We start from the raw sequence: 19,401 nt of genomic DNA on the forward strand, positions 1-19,401 counted from the left end.
TCTAAATAAAACCAAATATTAGGTACCTTCCTTTTCATAGTCACAAACTACTTTATATTGGTATATCACATAAAATCCCACAAACATTGAAGTTTGTGGTTGAAAAAGAAATTTTGATCGTACATCTTGTTCATACTGATATTTTTCATTTAAGGCGTTTTGATAACGATGAAAATCCATGAGTACTTGGGTCAAGAAGGGCAAGAAACACTTTTATGCCTCCGGTGGAAAGAGAGGCAGCCAATACTTTAACATACCAAGAGTTTTGTTGGGTATCCTGTCAACGGCCAAAATGAAGTCGTCCTTGAAGAAGATGTATCCCACAATCGAGAAGAGGTAGACGAGGATGAGGGCCAACACGGCCGTCAGAACTATGGAGCGCCCGTTCCGAGTGACGCTCTTTATCACGTTCAGTAAGGTTTCTTCTCGGTAAACAAGATCGAAGAGCTGAAAAAGATAAACGTTTACAGATGAGTGTATGGCATCTTTGAGAAACACACACACATATAAAGGGAGACTCTTTTTGTTTCCTTCACTTGTCTTTAGCACCATTATTATTATTGAGCTGATGTGATTTTCGTGTGCCACCAAATACCAGCAAGCTGTAGAAGAAGACGTGGACAAAGACCCCCAGCGAGCAGATAATCAGGTAGAGCAGGTGGTACAGGAACTCCACGTCCATGATCATGGCCTTGTATCCGCGCGTGAAGGTTCCTCGGTTCCCAACGAAGCTCATTAGGAAGATCACCTTGTTACACAGCTGGGAAAACCAACAAACGCCTCTTGTAACTCAAAAAAACGGATGAATCGCAACCAGGCAACATCCGCTTTCGTAAAGATGTTGATGCAGACTTACGTTAAACCCGCCCAGCAGGAGCAGCGTGGGCTCCAGGCCCACTGAGAAGATCAGGCGCAGGATGGTGGATGCAATCAGCGCCCTGATGCCATGAGGCTGAGGCAACACGATGACGATGGCCAGCGACACCAGCATGGCCATCCATAACAGAGCAGACAGGTGGGGCTCGAGGGTCCCTGAAGGAAAAAACAAAAGGATTTGATTTGGGAAAGGCAGAAAAAAATAAAGTCAGTTCACTTAAAGTCACAGCTGTTATTACAAATACTTGTTTTTTTTCCCCTCACTTAAACAGATGGTGACCATTTCTTCTCTTACAGCTAAATACATCCCACATTATTATAGATAAAATATTGCCAAAAGTTCTAACAAAGCAATGAATACAATGATAAAGATTAAATAAAACAGATGATAATAAGGGCAGAACTGAGTTCCAGCGTTTATTAAAATCTGGAAGAATTTGTCATTTCCTCCATCAGATAAATGTCCCAAACTTTTCAGAGCCGAGTGTTACGTGGAAGGCCAGGTCTGACACAATAACAAACATAAATTGCCCCAGAAATCACTGCAATATGTAATATTGTTGTTTAATATAATATTGCCCCCTTTCAAAGTTTATTTTGTAAAGAATGCTGAACACTGGGACTGCAAGGTGTTTGAAATATCCAAAATAAAAACACAACCAAGAAATGAAATAAAAATATATGTATGCAACCAAAACCATAAATAAAATGGATTATGACTTTTCTGTAAACAAAACTGCGCTTATAAAAATATTAATCATGGTTTTCTGTTTTTTATTTACTTTTAAAAATCTGTTGTGACAGCAATACGAACAAATGCCATTCATGTTCTTTTTGCAATTTATTTTAAAGGACAAAAGGACAAGAACAAAGTTAATCAGTCAACAGATGATGGAAATATTCATTCATAGACTTCAGGACTCTTGTTCTTCAAGTGCTTATCCAGTCATTCAGTATGTATTACGTATAATAATTGGCAGTTTATCTATTTGGAAAGTTATATAGGAAATAAAAAATAAAATAAAATATAGAAATACTCTTAATGGGAAAAAAAACATAGGAAGGTTTTTTAATTGATTTGCTGCTACAGTAAATTACATTAATAATGAATAACATGAACAACATCCAACTCCTACCCATACCTTTTTATTGCCCACATATTTTTTTTCTTTAAAATTCATTCTCCACATGGTGCGTGGAGCTTCATTATCGCACGAGTCCTGATCAGTATGCAGCTGACAGACTGGGTGGCTTTGTTAATGGGATTCCCATTCCTCACAAAGCACACATTACAAAAGGAGATTAGTCACATTCTTTTTTGTCTAAGGCACCAAGTGGACCTCCCTAATTGTCTCCTGCGTCTACAACGCTCGTCAGCTATGCGTTACATAACCCTCCGCTGGATAAAAATAGACGCTGTAGCAGCCAAAGTTATCAGGGACGGTTCTAGGTACGGCTTTGTTGCGTTGGAGCTCAAAACGCTCGATACAGACAGAGTAACACACCATCCAAGGCTGCTCATCTCCATTTTTGCTTTTGAAGGATCTTCAGACATGGGCTATAACTCCACACCAGCACCTTCCACAATCTCTCCAAAGCCTCTTTCATCAAACACTTTGCCGTCACCATGCGTCTTCTCAAGAAGATGGAGTCACAGCCGACTCGTGTGAGGCCAAGCTCCAGTTTGTTTGATCAGTCAGTCGCAGGATTTAGAAGCGTAAACAAGGATTAAGGAGAGTTATACAATCAAATCTGAAGCATTTGCTCGGCCAGAGGAATTGCTACACCTAGATCCTCCTCTATTCATTTTTTTTTTAAAGGGACGGTATGTGAAGACTTCCAACACTGATTTTATTGTGTAGTGATGACGTATAAGCGTCCTGTTCTCCCACACTTTTCATTTAATCACAACCCACAATGGTTACAGAAACCACAAAACACCTATGTTAATTATCAGCAGAGAGCCAAGCATGATAATAGGACAAGACTTGTGTTAGTTGAGTAGACTTGACTTGAGTAGGCACAGTGTTCCCACAATTATAGGGATTCTTTATTACTTATTAAATAAAAAAAAATCTAAATGAACAAGTGTTGAAATTAAGGATGTCAGTAAATTGTAGAACATTTAACCACCCACTTCCCTCAGTTTCCCTTTCTAGATCAGTATCTGAGTCTCCATTGGTCGTAAAATTGCACAAATTGAGAATTAAATAAATAAATGAATTGGTTAATGGAAACACGCCAATTTAAAAAAAAAAAAAAAAAAAAAAAGCTCACAATTTTTGATAAAACATTTTTGCGTTAGGATGAGGTGGTTTCTTGGCATTAGTGATTTTTTTTTTTTTAACAACCAAGCGGTGCGACACACCGTCTTGAGTCAAGACTTTATAGTACCACTTTAAACTGAAAGGTTTTTGGGATTTGTATTTCTTCATTAAAGGCCAGATCTTATCTAAGTCATTCTAACAAGCTGAATATGCTTTGATCTAAACCATTTCATTTGAACTCTTAATGTATGTTAAGAGTTAGCCCTATCGAGATTTTTAAATCTTTTCTCAAGACCTATATTTTCTTCTTTTGCGTTTGATTCAAACAGAGTGTGAGTTTCTTCTATCAAGTTTATTTATGTAGCACATTTAAACATTAATTGAATTGTACAGCACTTTGGTCGACGTATGTTTTTATGCGCTATATATTTCCCCAAGTCTTTTGCTGCCACCAACAAAAACCTTGCAGCAAACAGCAACCTAACCGTGCTTTAGCTTCTCCACAACTACGTTGTTCTCCAATAAACTTTTAACCTTTGTTATTAGTCTTCTACTTTTGTTGATCTTTCACATGAAATATCAATAAAACACTTCAAGGTTTGCAAGAAAGTTATCTTTACCTTACATATTGAAAGCAGATTATTCTCCTCTGTTCTGTCTGAGTTTAAGGTAGAAAAGGTTTAAAAATAAACTGCAGCTAAATTTGAAAAAAACTAATTGTTTTCTTCATAACTGAGAAAATGCAATTGAAGCGACAATTTTTCTCACCTAAACCATTTTAGTAGGTTTATGCTGTATTACTGATATGCAATAATAATCATGATTTTCCTAGAACAGAAACAGCTCAGACTCGTGTTTTATCACAGTGGGGTTGTTACAGGTTACTCACACTGGTTAAACTGCTGGTGCAACTGCAACAGGAAATGTTTCAGACATGGAGCTGTGTTTAGATACCCGCACAAGAAGTCTTCACCAGATCAATATAATAAAAGTTTAGCAACACTGAAACGCACTGACCTTTGCTCTAAACTTGTACTTTTTTTGGTCTCTGTACAGTGAAAAGCTTGGGGTTTTGCTATGTTTGCATCTGCACCGCCACATTTATGCAGCACTCCTTATTAATAGTTACCTTCACAACAGAACTGCGTTAAAAAAAGAGGTTTTCTATATTAAGTTTGTTTATAAAGTGTTTAGATTTGTAGCTGACAGAGTCCAAGCTTCAAACCATGTGATGATGTGTCTAAATTTATGCCATTTTAAGAAACTATTTTAATTTTGTACGAAATGTATGACCCCCATGCAAATTTTCGGTAAAGTGTAAAGTTTGTTTATCTGAGAAATCATCAAAAATAAATGCCACAACACAATTTGGGGAGATTTTTTTTGTCTTGTGTTCATTTTCAAGTCAGTCTATTAACTTTGGTTTTAATACTTGATATAACTAGCCACAAATTGAGGCCACCATCAGTTAGCAGATACAGCTTTTGTCCTAGATTGACTCGGAGCTCTCAGAAGATCCTTTAAAACTGAAAACCACATGAGGTTTCTAAAGCTAAGCAAAACAATCTTTGGCTTTTTCTTTTTCTGGTCTATTCTCTGTAACTGAGGAAGTACAAACAAAAGGGGACCTCGCCATTTGACCCCAGCCAGAACAATCGAAAGTTTATGCAAACAATGTGCGTCTTCTCTTTGCTTTCAAACAAAAGAGGCCCTAATGACTGGCGGCTTTTCACATCTCCACAAGCGCCGTCCTCGAAGAGGGCCAGAGGGGGGGGGGCGGAGAAAAAAAAAAAAAGAGGAGAGACCAGAAAAAAGGAAAACTGAAACTACGTGTAAAAACATGCTCGGATCTGTCACTTACTCCCGTTGTTTGTGAAGAATTGCCTGTCGTGCAGAACTGCCAGCACTCAGACGACTCCGTTTCACTTAAAATACTTTTGCTGAAGTAATCTGCTGGACCTCATGACCTGCGAGACAACTTAAATCTATTTTTCAAAGCAGTGAGACATAACCTAGGAGACTAGAGGTAATAATAGCGTAGGAGCAAAGTCAATTATCTAGTCTATCTCTGCGTACGTGGCGTTTGGTCTGCATTGCGTATGAGGTTTAACTTTTCAAACAGAGGAGGCTGTATTGTGTCATCTGGCCAGATAATAACACTTAACCTGAAATATCAAAATATGACTCATTATTTCAAAAGCAGTGCTTCTTTATAAAGTGCTCTGGTCGTCCATTTTCCTGAAAAACATTGAAGGAGTATGGCTTCTTTGTAAAAGTATGTATTGTATTTGGCAAAATTATGTTTTTCTGATTTCTGTTCACAGCAGAATCCTCAGACAGGCTTTGTAGAGCCGGTCAAAGATTATCTGGGGCCTTGATCTGACTTTGATTTGGGGTCCCACTTGCAGTAAGACACAAACTTTAACCCTAAAATCTCTCTTGAATTGCTTGATTTTTTAAAATGTGTTTTGTTTAAAGCCCCTTGTTTCACTATTTGTTTGAAAGCCAACACCATTTTCCGAACTTGTATAATGAACTAGTTTACATAGCCAACCAAATAGCTTTTCGCAGATTATCTGACTCATGTTAAACCGTCACGACATTGTGACAGTTTTAACAAATATGTATAAAAATATACTTTTTTAAAATAAAAGTTACATATTGCATCATTAAGCAGCAGGAACATGTATACCGCTGGAAACAGGTTAAGTGAAATATCAAGATTCTTGAAATAAGCTAGCAGTCTGACATCCATGTCTTCTGACTGGAGAACATGCTCATCACTTCATTGCCTGTGGTAAAGCTAGAGAAGTGTGAAGCTGCACCCAAACCACAAGCATTCAGGAGCATAGACGGCTCTGTAAAAGTCTAAGAATTTGATACAATGCACATGTATCACCGTCATGAGTTACACAAACATCAAATGAAATGTCAAACTTAAAAAAGTCCATCTAAGCATCACCTGCCATGGTACTGATGGTATAAACCCCATGGGAGCTGCTTGAAAAACTCACATCTTGTCAGTGTTCTGCTCCACCTCTGACCTCAGCAGTTATTGCTTGTGCCATTTCAAGTTCCTGTGTTGTAATCTAGTTGTCACACTCATTGTGTTAACCACAGGGTATTGAAGAGATGCTTGCAGATCACAAGCAGTGCTTTGAGAAACAATCTGTTGTTCTCCATAGAAGAGAAGTTGATGAGATAGAAATAAAAAGCAGCCTTGTGGTGTAAGCATCTTGATGTGTAACCTCGCTCGGCCGATGGCCGTAAATGGCCCAATCACACAAAAAGCAAAGAACACCGCTTCAAAGCTGCATTCAAATATATCATCATCAAAAGGCTACATGTTGTAGGAGCTACATCAATGAAAACATAAAAATCTGTTCAATACATTACAACAAAGAGATTTTGATGAATATCTTTTGTTCTTAAGGTTTTATTGACCATGTAATCAATTCTTTGATGACAATTCTAGTTGCACACTGAACATGCACTTCTAGAAGGCGACTGGACTTTTCTAGTTGCTTGAAGACGTTTCAACTCTCCACCAGAAGGTTCTAAACATTGGCTGGAAGTAATAAGCTTATAACCTGTAATCAGAACAATCACTTTTAGGGCCATTAAGATCTGTTGTGGGGCATGTGGGATATGCACTTCACTGGCCCCTCCCTCTACTCAGCTCAATATCTGGGTCATAATTGCCTGACAACGCAAAACATGAACCTAACGACAACTTGTTTTGGTCACATGTCCCAAGCTGTGATTTGGAGTAAAACTGCCTCATGGAACAAGTCAGGGCTGCAGAGTAGGTGTTAGCAAGATGAGATCTGAGGCCACATCCTCTGTTTTTTTGGTGGTTTTTCATATTTAACATAGTTAGCTTCTTTCACACCTCTCAAGCCACCTGCATTCTGTTTTGTGAAGATTGACAACATTTGTATGAAGGCTGCAAAGGCTTGTGTTCCTCGTCCTCGAACCACTGATTCTTGACTCGAAGAGTTTGCTCTTTGGTTTTGGGTCATCCCTTATTACTATTTATTTTCTCCAACGCAGAGGTCTGAATGTTCCTCATTGCACTAGCCTGTATATACCAGACCTCTGACTTTGTGTTTGGGTGTTTTATCACTGGGAGCAACCAGTGCTGATGATGCCTGGACAATATGCATCTAATGTTGAAATGAAGATGGTTCCAGTAATCGTAAAGTTTCATTGCCATGTTCTCATACATCTGCACCACTCCTAAGGTGTTCTTCCCAATAACACTATTAGGGTCACTCTTCCAATTCCAACTAAAATTTATAAATTACTTCCAACCATTTCCCAACTAACTGAGAATAGACACCAACAAAAGGCCATCTACTTCAACTGACATGCCAACCAAGTATACCAATGATCAGAGAAATGGCCCATGGTAACTCTGGAGGAGCTGAGGGTAACTATTGCTCGTCAACTCCATCAATCTGGCTTTAATGGGGAAAAAAGTGGCCAGAAGACAGTCATAAAAAGTCCTGTTGGTGGTTTGCCACAAACCATGTAGGGGTCGTTGCTTTTCTGCAACAAGAATTGAGAATTCAGCAAAGGGTTCACCTTCAACCGGGACATAAACCTCAATAAAACAATGAAGTTTTAAATATTCAGTAAAACAATGAAGTTTGTGAGGTATCAGCACTTCTCCATGACAGCGTCTGGTGTTAATAAAGCGAAAATTGACTGACCTCCACGGACACCTTCCAGAGGGTAAAAGAAGGCCACCAGGAGGTTCATGAGTACGGCCAGGTTGAAGGAGATGCTGCTCCAGAAGGACATGTTCCTGGAGCACCAGTAAAGGATGGGCTGAGCTGAAATAGATTTTCACAATTTTGAGTAATTTCATCAATAGAAAACACAGCAGCATGTAAACATCCTCAACAAAGTACAACTTACTTAATAAAATTGCCAATAAGATTTAATGTTTATACCCGAACAGGAGTGCTCCTCACCCTAACCTCAAGAGTCAAAATGTACAACCTGAACTGCAATTCTTCTATTTTCTAAACCTCAAATATTAACCCAAACAAAACAACCTGAACTTTAGGAAATTCAGCCTGGAACACAACCAGATGGCATGATGACATTTTGCACCAAAGTGGATTTTAGTCACAACATATACGCTGCTCTTGGTCAGGAGATCAGTATCGTGGGCCAACGTTATTTTGGGCCCAGCTTTTCTGCAGAAAAGCAGAACTGGCAGCTGAAAGCTCTATATTCATGTCAAGTGGTTTGCACCAGCGGAAAGAGCACAAACTCCTGGTGTGCTGATTCACTCGCAGAGGAAACAGAAGGTGGCTTCTCACATGTTTTCACACTGCAGACCAGCAACACTCCTACATGCCTGACCATGGGACAAGCCAGAACATGTTTCTCAATACAGAGAGCAGTGTAAACAAAGCGTCGTCTGAGAACCAAATCAGTCAGAGGTCAACAGGAACATGTCCCGACCTGAAAACGAAACCTATTTTTTTTGGTTTGTTTTCATTATGTCCTTTCTGCTCTGGTTTAGTTTTTATATGTAGCTTTACACTGAAACGTTAAATACGCTGCTTTGACTTGTCTCCAGACTCAGTGACAATTAGTGGTTCTGATCGCTCCAACTGGCAAGAACAGGAAGGAGGTCACAAGATTCCCATTAAACGGAGCACACTCAAAGGACCCAGATAAGCCAAATCCTGTCAGAAAGGCCATTTGCTTTCAGGTGACCATGAAAGAGGAGAAAACACTCAGACACTTATCTAATAGTATCAACCCTAGATACTACATGTAAAACCCAAAGCTGAGTACAGTAGTGTGTTAACTGTCCACTGCAACTTAACATTCACTAACTTGTTACGGGTTCAACGATTCTTAATACATCATGTTTAGCTTGAATTTGTTTAATATTCATTACAGTTTAATAAAAAACACAACATGTCCATATTAACTCGATAAAGGTTTACTTGGCTTTTCCTGTTGCATCCCTCCAGGATTCATGATAAAAGGAGTTCATCTCTTTTATATATGGACAAATAAAATTTGATTGATTGATTAACTATGACAAATTTCATTCAATTTTGAATTTTGTCAAAAAAAAAAAAAACAACAACAAAAACAACACCACCAACAAAAAAAAAACAGGAAGGACTGCATCACAACCTCCAATCAATAATCTCTGACTGGACATTTATTCAGTTGTGGTATTTGTGGGGAAACAAATCATTAAAAGGGAAAACATTATTGCAAATAGGACATATATTTACTTTGTTAGATATCTAAATGTTGTAATCTTATGAAAATTAGCTTAAATGTATAAAAATGTTGTGTAGTTTCATATTCATTCATTCTTAAGCAGCAGCGTCAAGATTGAGCCTGAAAGTATTGGATTGGGTCACTTTTTTATTTTTGTGAAAAGATTGAGTTTTTGTAAGTTATTTTCTCATCTTTTATATATATATATATATATATATATATATATATATATATATATATATATCCTCTGAGTGAGCGATAACAGCTAAAGAGTGCTCACTTCTTGAAGAAGTTTTAAGCACTACCTCGACTTTCATTGACATATGACCCAATATCATCAATGACTATGGAAATGTTTGTTTTCTTCACACAACCATCTTTTAATATTTTACAGGACAAAACCAATGTTCCAGACTCTTTAAGCAGTGCATAAAAGAGAAAAAAAAAATCCCTGTCCATGGCTGCTTCTCTTTAACTCAGTGGAACTGTCTGTTTCGCTATTAATCACGTTTCATTTTTGTTTCATCTAAATCTTATTTCCTTCAAATGATTTCTTACATGTTGAACTGCTTTCCAAGATGTTCAAATCATTTCTTTTTACAATGTTTTCATTGTTTTTTATTTTTTCCCTTTGAAATTCAGACCAAGCAGACTGACTGTTGTCTCAAAAGATTGTTTAAAACCTTTAAAACCATTTCTTTATTTATAAATTGCGGCTTTTTTTTGTTTGCACATTTCCCCTTATCTAACAACAAATAAACAACAAACCATCAATTCTTTGCAAGCCCTTTTAACCAAACAATGATTTGACTATTTACACTTTTGCAGTACTGTTTCAGGAAAGATTTGGAAGGTTTTCTTTCTTTCTTTTTTTATCAGAATTGATCAATTGTCCTCATGTTAGAATTTCTAAATAAAAACCACAAAATGTTTTAGATTTTTGCAATTTTTACATCTGTTTTGTTATGGCATAAACAGCTGGAAATAAATTGTTTCACAGAAATTATTTATTACAGTGTTTTTAACAAAGTACACTAAAATAACAGAAGTGATTAATATTTTCATAAGGATTTTAACTGATCAACTGTTTTTAAGTTTTTAATTTTTCCTCCCCTGATGCCAAAGTCAGTGAATTCAGAAAAAAGCTTTTAGAAATGTTTTAATTTGTTTTTTTGCACCTGTATGATTCAATATTTTATGAGTATCAGCAGATCTAGAATTTATTAGGCTATAATCACTTTTGTTTACTTTTTAGCTTGTGATTTATCTACAGTGTTTTTGTCATTTCCAAAAATAAGCTATAATTCAAGTGCCTGTGATGTGATCATCTGAGTGTCAAGGAAGAACAAAATGTTTTGGGAAATCCAGTCAGGTCACAAGTTTAAAGAAAAAAAAATCCCCAAGTATTCAAAAAATCTTGTTCATGCTTTTTTTATTTTATTTCCCATAACAGCCTGGAGAGATGCACAAGGAAGGAGTACAAACTATGCAGTAGGATATAAAAAAGGTAGAGGAGAAAAACGCACAGGGTACGGTGTTTGTGTTACCAGTGGCCTCTTGAGTACCTCGCAGCTTCTTCTGCCAGTTCATCTCATTGAAGAGATCCTCAGAACGCAGGAAAAAGTCATTGATCTTGCTGCCCTGCTCGTCCCGCTCCGTGGTGTAATACACTCGCAGTTTGGACTCTTGTGTGAGGAACTCGCAGATGTTGGGGACTGGAAACACTATCTGCTCCATGGTGCGATCCAGACGAACGATCTGAATACAACCACCACAATTAGCTTCATGCATCAATTAAGTCTAAGCTCTTTTGACTGGGTGTTCGATACAGTCTTTTGCTGCATTGGAAAAACATTGGAACTCTGCAAAGAAAAAAAACCCCACTGACAACTTAAGCACAAATCGGTGTTAACAATCTGCATTCCTTCTGCTTACGAGGCTGCACCGGGAAATGAGCGAGCATGCCAAAGGTATTTGGCATCCCGCTGTGATGAAACCTAATAACTGTGCAAAAAAATTACAACAAACACCCTTTTACGACACGCCTCGGGTGATCTCTTTACCAAAACGCGGCAGTATCTTTTCAGTCTCTTAGGAAACCTTAAAAGACTGCCAGAGATGACAGCAGCAAATATATAAAACTCCACTACAAGCAGCTCTGCCTGGCCGAGGCACGGCGGCTAAACGGCTGACCTCGATCTGAGCCGTGTGTTTGGCGTAGAACTCCAGCGCCTCGTCGCCCTCTCCGTACGTCCCCCCAGGCTTCAGCATGGCCTGCAGCTCCTTGTTGTGACGCGCCAACTGAAACAGACCAGACACAGATAATTAGCACTTCCATTATTTGTGAAGTCCTCAGAAAGGTGTAGCTGCCGTTTATTCAAAGGCGTTGCACTAAGAATGGCTGTTTGTTTGAGTTATGTTCAATGACAGTCTACGTCAAGAAGCTTTGTAAAGAATATGGGCAGGGTTCCGGCTTTATTAAGAAGATGTCGTAAACTTGATGAAGCTCGTAGTCTCAGCTTGAATATTGTCAAGTAATATGGGCAAATGTGAAAAGGAAAGACTAAGGGAGTTTTCACACCCGATAGTCCAGTAGACTATCGGGTCTATTGGGGACTAAAATTGCAACATTTGCTAGACTTTCAGCTGGTGGCGCTCGTTTTCACACTGCACTTTGTCGAAGGATCCAAACTAAGTGAAATACCTGTTCACCTTCTTGCCTGTGGTGGCGTTGCACCAAGAACTACTGAAGGAATCAACATGCGACGAAGATACTGAGCGCCACTTCTTTCTTTACAAAATGTAAACAAAAAATAAAGTAGTGTCAGAGTTTAGTGGCTGTAGGACTTCCTTTTGTCTCTGACAAAAGACCACGAGTCGTTTTATCCCTTTAGTTATGGACTCTATTATTTTGGCTCTATAGACCCAGAATGCTTTGCGCTATTGTCCGCCACCTGCTTTTGGAGCGGCCTCCGGTCCGCATCCATCTATACGTGTTTCTTAATCGGTCATAGGAAATGACACAGTGAAAAAGTCACTTAAATTTGTTGGCTGTATGTGAATTCGGAGGGGATGGGTTCTCCTTTGGAGGCTTACTTGATGTGCCAGAATGTAGATATTGTGTCCCACGTTCCGCGGAGACGCAGAATGTTCCTCCTCTCCATCTTCGCCCTCCTCGGGCTCCTCCACCTCTATTTCACCCTGCATGTAGGCTTTTTTGATAACTTCCACCTGCAAGGCCCCGCAAGGTCAGAAGAACACGAAATGAACATTAATCATCAAATTAATGTTTGATGATTTTATGTGCGGCGTATGCTCACCAGCTCTTTGGGCCTCATGTTGTACAGAATCCTCTCGGCGTTCTCGCTGTCATGCCGACTCTCCATAATTGCAAGCAGCAGCTTAGAGGCATTGTTCTGTGGAAGAAATTAGTGGATGAAAAAGTAGTAGACATCTTTACAAATTTTTCATGTGCTAGTATTGTATGGAGCCAGTTCTGCAAGAGGTATTATTGGTATGTTTTACTATTTTACAATACAGGCAACTTTTCCTGAAGACCTTACAACAAAAGCCAAGTAAGATGTTGTAAAATGTTTAACTGAAGATAAAGATGCTATCACACCTTTTCCTGTCCTGATGCATGTGTTGACGTGTTGGAAAACAGGTTTCATCATAAATACAAGATGAAATAAAGTTAAATTTTTTGAGTGCGTGTGTTGCTTGGTATGCAAAGGTGTGAAACGGACAGTGTTTTACCACATTCTGCCACGTTATTTTTCTTTTTATAACCGGTTGCTTTGTCATTTGTTTTTTATTTTTACCAGACTCTGAGTCTATGGGATTCCCCCAAGTGGTTAAATAACTATTTGGTGAATTGATCAAAAAGCAGATCAAACTAATGTCCGATGGAACCTTTTCAAGAATTCAGATTGAAGAAGTGAATTATCTTCATTAGCGCAGACAAAGGATCTTCATAGCAAAGCATGAGATTAATGTTTTTATTGCTATAGCATTTCAGTCGTGCTTGTGGTATTTATCACGTGCTAGACGTGCAAAAACAGTCTGTGGCTATCAAATTACATATTGTCGCCTTCCTAAAAGAATGGCCTAAGTAATTTTAGGCCATTCTTTTAGGAAGGCGACAATATGCTAAATTATAGACGAATAAGAGGACCATCATGATCAATAATCAATTTTAACTAGCAAATGTTTGTACAGGAGTATAAGAATCTAAGTTTAATCACTGATTTATTTAGTTATGATACTGTATGGAAATACTAATACACTTACTTTGCACACTTTCCAAAATTTTCTATACACCCTTTTGGATTCAACCCCAGTTGCTCCAAGACAAACACAGTGATGTATAACTTTTGAGCTGACATTGCACAATTTTTGTTATTAGACACATTTTCTTTATTTGTCACCTTCTCTGCTAGAGCAATACATATTTCTGTGCAACTGAACAAAAATGACTCTTATTTTCTTTTCTGGCATATGTGCTGCATGTAGAAACTAGACATGCAGCACATATGCTGCATGTCAGGAAATAAAGAAATAAACTAGCAAATCACAAATCCCCTTTGTTGAAAACCATTGAATTGACCAAAAATCACTCACTTTGAGCTCCAGAACCAGGTCCATCCTCTTCTTACCCAGTGGGTTGATGTCGTTGAGAATGAGAGCAATGATGATATCGATGCCATTGCACTCATGAGTGGCTATGCAGTTCTGGAAAGCAAAAGAAAATTAGTTTTTTTTTTTTTTTTGGTTTTACAAATTACACAGATGTTTCCAATCTAAAACCATTTAAACATTATACATCACACATGAACTTGAAGCAGGGTTGGCCTAGTGGGGGTTTTGGGTTGCACATTTCATCTAAGCAAACCACAACAGTTCTAAAAGATCACCATCTACGAAGCAGATCAAACCAGAGAGGAGCTGTCTGAAGATAATGAAGATAATGTCTGAAGATAATGTCTGAAGATAATGAACAATGCATATGACAATGACCAATGGAAGGGGCGGGGGTTCAAGTTTGGTCTGCAGTTACAGGACCAACGCAAGCTGCAGTCATTGACTCCACCATTAAGTTCTCAGAGTACTGAATTATTACAGAGCAAAATGTGAGGGTCTATATGTGCTACTACAACACAAAGTCCAGATCTCAACTCAAAGGAAATGCTGTGTCAGGAAAGCTTTGCATAACCTCAAAGTGAAGCAGGGTTCTAAACAAAAGTATTTCAAAATGTTTGCATGGTTGCACTGCAAAGAAAAAAAAACAAATTCCTCTGCTTGGAATTTTCTCAAAGTCTTGATTTTATATTCCCTAATAATTTCTATGGGCTTAAGAGTCATGAGGACAGCTGTGAAAGGGGTAACGCTGAACATCAAACCACAGTGGTGTGGTTGGGCTGTGAAGTCTCATCACCTTTTGGGAGTAAGTAGTTTGTGAGATGAGTTTTAACCCGTCTTTATTCCAGAGAGACACGATGTACCAACCACTGAACAGTACAACCTTTTGCTTCCTCTCCCAAAAAGTTTAATAAAAACACATCCACGTTGTCATTCTTTAAATATTTTCACTAAGGAAAAGAAAATAGAAAAACAAATACTATAAAAAAGATTTTTTAAAAAATCAGAAATACTGAAGATAGGTTGTTTTTAGGGTGTTGTCACACCTGACAGAGACTGTTCGATTGGTGACCACAACTGTGACATTTATCACATTTTCAGATGGCGTGGTTCTCTTTCACACTGTACCATGTCAAATGAACAAAACCCTTTGAAAAACCTGATTACTCCCCTTGACTGTGAGGATGGTGCACCAACAATCACTGAAGGAAACGACACAAAATCCCCCGAAGAAGACACTGAGAAACCAGACCAGAGTTCACTTCAACAAACCGAGACCAAGGTTTTTAGGTGGACCCGTTGCTTTTTTGGTCCGCATCAGAGGTAGATGGCATTCATGCCTTCCCAAACAAACCAGACTTTCTAAGCTAGCAGACTAGGGTTAAATTAAAGTGGACTAAACATGGCTGGTGTGAATGCAGCCTTAACTAATTTTAATGTCACTATTACAAATCAATAAGTAAGGGCATAAAAAGGATTTGCAGTAAAAATAAATTGTGGGGAACGTAGAAAACATGTGGAGGAAGATCTTCTGGCCATATGAGACTAAAGTGAACCTTTTATCGCCTATATGCCGAACACTATGCTTGAAGTACTGCACATCACACCAACGTCACAATGAAACATGACGGTGGCAGCAGCATACAAGTAAACTAGTCAGAATTGGTGGAAGATGGATGGAGGTAAATACAGAAAAATCCAGAGGAACTTTCAACTAAACAAAGGCCACAAGCAGGAAGTCAAATATGGATAACTTCTAATTGTACTCAGAAGTTACAAAGGCACATTTAGGTTTATTTCTGCATGGTTTTAATAACATTCAGGGAATATTCATTTAGCCAGAAGAATGAACAAGATATTTAAGTGTTCCCTCATGTGAGCCTAAGGACTCACATGACTTGAAGCAGGTCAATGACCAACCTGACCCCAACCACTTTTACGTCCTTTTGCTTCTTTCGAATATTCATGGTTTGTAGCAAACAAATCATTCGTTTCGGCATAGTCGCTTTCATTCAAGACTGAAATACTGCTGGTGACAGCGTTATGCAGCCAAACACAGTATCTCAGTGTTTTCCTTGTTACAGGATTTAAATGGAGAGCCGTTTTTAGTTTGGCAATCCCCTTTCCAGCAACATCTAGAGGAACTGAAATCACTTCATGCGGCCACTGGCTTTACTCAGTCACCAGGTTCACACTTGACCAGAATGTTATGACAGAGCTACTTGAAAACAACCAATCATAACTACATTTTGGCAATCGTCCCTTAAAATAATAATAAAGATACACCTAGAACTTAATACAAATGGTAAGTATTACAATGTTGACGTCAAAGCGTGATTCTTCTTGTATGAGCAGTGTTCAGAGGAGATTCATCACCTGGTTCTCATGACACGGGCCCTGGCAGTACTCCGTCAGGCTCTCCACAGTCTGGTTGATCAGTCCGACATTCTTCTCGTTGATGTAGAGTCCCAGCAGCCCCAGACCTCCGGTGGTGCTGCCACAGATGCAGTCCAGGAACTGAAGAGTCTCACACACCAGATTGTAGTTGTTTTTGTTGTTCTGATTGCGCAAGAAGTTCTGGAGAATGACAAGAAAAAGTGGGAAAATATTAATAGGTTAATTCTCTCTACAGCAGTGCATATGGAAATGACCTCAAGTAAGGTTTGTGTCCTTATGAGAGTAAATATAAAACAATATCATGAAAAATAATTTATACCTCTTTAGTTTTTAAATAAGATTTTCTCACATGACCACACATTTCAGCGCAGGATTTTATGTAAAACTAAAACATAACAAGAACATAATAACTGAGAATCATTACAATTTTTCTTTCAAAAATTGTAATGTGTATTTACGTACAGGTCCCTTAGATTATTGTTTAAAATATTTTAAGTATTTACTCATTAATCTTTGCTATTGACTACTTTCAAGTGTCCTGAAATAACAAACTTTAAGACCTGCGATGAATGTATTTAAGACTAACTTTACTGTCCACTCTTAAGACTCTTTAAGATACATTTTTATTCATTGGCTTTTAACACACAATTTGCTCTTACTTACGCTATTGCATTTAACTGTTTCTATTGTTGTCTTTTGTTCTTTCCATGTTGTGAATGTTTATTATCTGTACAGCACTTTGTCACAGCTACTTTTTTATACAAGTGCTTGGCAAACTTTACAAAAGTGAAAAATATGCATCGTTTTCCTTATACTTTTCAGCTATGCACTTATTTGTGTTGGTCTATCTCAATGTGAGATTTAAATCATAGACATTTAAATTTGGGAGTTTAAAGTGACACAAAATTCAATAGTTTAAATGGTTTACATACTTTTCTAAAACACTGTTTTACAAAAGGATGTTTTAATATCTTACACCTTTTGGGAGGAGACGGCGGGTGATACAGGGTCATCCAGACACCAGGTTTTAAAAATACCCGTCCCAGTTTAGAGAGTAAACAGAATCTGTGCGTGAAGGAAGTGTTCTGTCTGGGCTGCAGGAGCTTACAAATACGCACCATCATAGTGAAACCAGACCAAGACATTAAAGATATGGAAACAGCAGCATCAGGAAGTTCTGCAACCGGTAACTATTTTCAACACGGTTTCGTTTCTGTATAACCGAGTGCGATGATTGAGATTCAAAGCGGCAGGGTAAGGAAGGCCTGCTGTCGACTCATGAGAGGTCGGGGGAACCGTTTACGCACGCCAACGTCCCCCGCAGACTCAGAACGATAAACGCCGGCTGACCTGCAGGTCTCTGTTGTGGTTCTCGCAGAGCAGCTGCATGAGGCGTAGGATGGGCTGCATGATGGTGATGATGACACTCATCTCGCCTTCGTCTTGGCTCTTGTCGGTGGTCGGAACGGGGGCGCCGTCGGCGGCGGCCGCCTGGTGCTCCTCGGCCTCCGCCTCGCGACGGTAGGTGGCGTAGGCCTTCTTGGTGACGGCGGAGGCCTCCACCAGCTGCTCCTTCACCTCCTCGGTCACCATCGCAACCACCGGCACGTCTTTCACTAACCAAAATTATAGAAAAGTGAGTCAAATAGAGACAATAATGGAAATGAGATTCTTCATTTGACAAGCAGTACGGTATTCATAAAACAACCTAAATATTGCCACACTGTACTCCTGCTGTACTAAGATCTGCCTCATTATTGCTCCATTTTGTAGTATTAGAGCAACATTAAACATATATTTACAGATGAGGGAGTCAAATGAAATAAAGTGCAAAACTGACAATTGTTTTTGCATTAGGAATTCACATTTGAGTTTTAGAGCCAATGTTTCCTTCTATAGCCTCTTCTAGTCCTAATCTGATGATATTTCAGACTCCTTACAGTTTCCTCACCTTTCTTCCGTGTTGGCATATCTTTGTCTGGCGGTTCCTCGTCCTTCTTCTTGCTCCCCAGGTCACTGGTGTTGACCGTCACAGTGGCTTTAATCTCCTGCTGTGCCAGCTTCATGCGCTCATAAAACACCTTGAAGAATTTTTCTGATTTGTTGTCTCCAGTTAAACGATTATAAAAGGACCTCTGGGAGAACAAGAGAGGCAGAGAAAAAAGGCGTTTTAAAAAAAAAAAAGCTTAGTTAGCTTAGTTTCCCTGCACAATAATTACTACCTCTAAATAAGGACATCAGTGGGATTCAACATTACGTTAATTCTCCTTGTTTTGAGAATTACAAACAAAAAGATAGATATGATATGAACAGTTCTTCTCTAAATGAGGTCTGAAATTTGAAGAGCTATCTAGCAGCTGAAAAAGTGAAATTCTTTGAAGCTACTATTTAGCATTACAGTGCTAAATATTAGCTTTGTATATTACTTTTGAAGCTAATATTTAGCACCGCGATGCTTAAAAAGTGTGGGCTTTAAACTTCACACATATTAGACTATTTCAGCAGCATTGTGGATGACAGTGACTGATAAGATACAAAAGATTTATAGCTGTGTAATTATTATGTCTAGCTAACTGTTTGCAGCTACCAATGCTAAAGCTAATATTTGCTTTGCAGCTGCGTATTAGCTTTCAATTAAAAAGTTGTTTCACCATGGTTTTGGTTTTAGGACATCATTTGGTTATCTCTAGAAAAATCCATTTCTTTTTTGTCAAACCACAAATTGATTATACAGATATTATACAAATTGATATACAGATTTTCTAAAACACTTCTTAGATTTACTTTGTTTATTTAGTTTGTGAAACACACAGAAGGGAGGCATTTTCAGTGCTTTATTGGCACCTTGGAATTAGAAAAACCACATTTTATATGGACTAGTTAAGCCTAAAGACAATTTTTAACAAAAACTTTGCTGAGGATTTACTAAGTATTTATCTACTTCATAAACCTTCGAAGGCAG

The 19,401-nt window shown here is 38.4% G+C and overlaps 1 protein-coding gene across 14 annotated transcripts in view; it reads right to left on the reverse strand.

Moving 5' to 3' along the window:
* LOC106936350 (inositol 1,4,5-trisphosphate receptor type 1-like) overlaps positions 1 to 19,401 on the reverse strand; it is a 95,546-nt gene that overhangs the window by 23,984 nt on the left and 52,161 nt on the right. For 11 of the 14 annotated variants that reach the window (XM_015017296.1, XM_015017285.1, XM_015017297.1 and 8 more), the window contains 12 exons: positions 18,391 to 18,574; positions 17,790 to 18,055; positions 16,419 to 16,619; positions 14,025 to 14,135; positions 12,725 to 12,820; positions 12,501 to 12,635; positions 11,598 to 11,705; positions 10,931 to 11,162; positions 7,859 to 7,981; positions 857 to 1,032; positions 596 to 760; positions 258 to 447 (listed from right to left, as the gene is read on the reverse strand). In XM_015017296.1, the coding sequence (XP_014872782.1) occupies positions 258 to 447; positions 596 to 760; positions 857 to 1,032; positions 7,859 to 7,981; positions 10,931 to 11,162; positions 11,598 to 11,705; positions 12,501 to 12,635; positions 12,725 to 12,820; positions 14,025 to 14,135; positions 16,419 to 16,619; positions 17,790 to 18,055; positions 18,391 to 18,574 (1,987 nt within the window). The remainder of the gene's footprint in view (positions 1 to 257; positions 448 to 595; positions 761 to 856; positions 1,033 to 7,858; positions 7,982 to 10,930; positions 11,163 to 11,597; positions 11,706 to 12,500; positions 12,636 to 12,724; positions 12,821 to 14,024; positions 14,136 to 16,418; positions 16,620 to 17,789; positions 18,056 to 18,390; positions 18,575 to 19,401) is intronic. The other 3 variants (XM_015017298.1, XM_015017289.1, XM_015017293.1) reach the window with 1 other exon arrangement.

The sequence above is a fragment of the Poecilia latipinna genome, unplaced genomic scaffold (assembly GCF_001443285.1).
Source record: "Poecilia latipinna isolate Pla-1442-1.1 unplaced genomic scaffold, P_latipinna-1.0 Scaffold2123, whole genome shotgun sequence".
Classification (NCBI taxonomy): domain Eukaryota; kingdom Metazoa; phylum Chordata; class Actinopteri; order Cyprinodontiformes; family Poeciliidae; genus Poecilia; species Poecilia latipinna.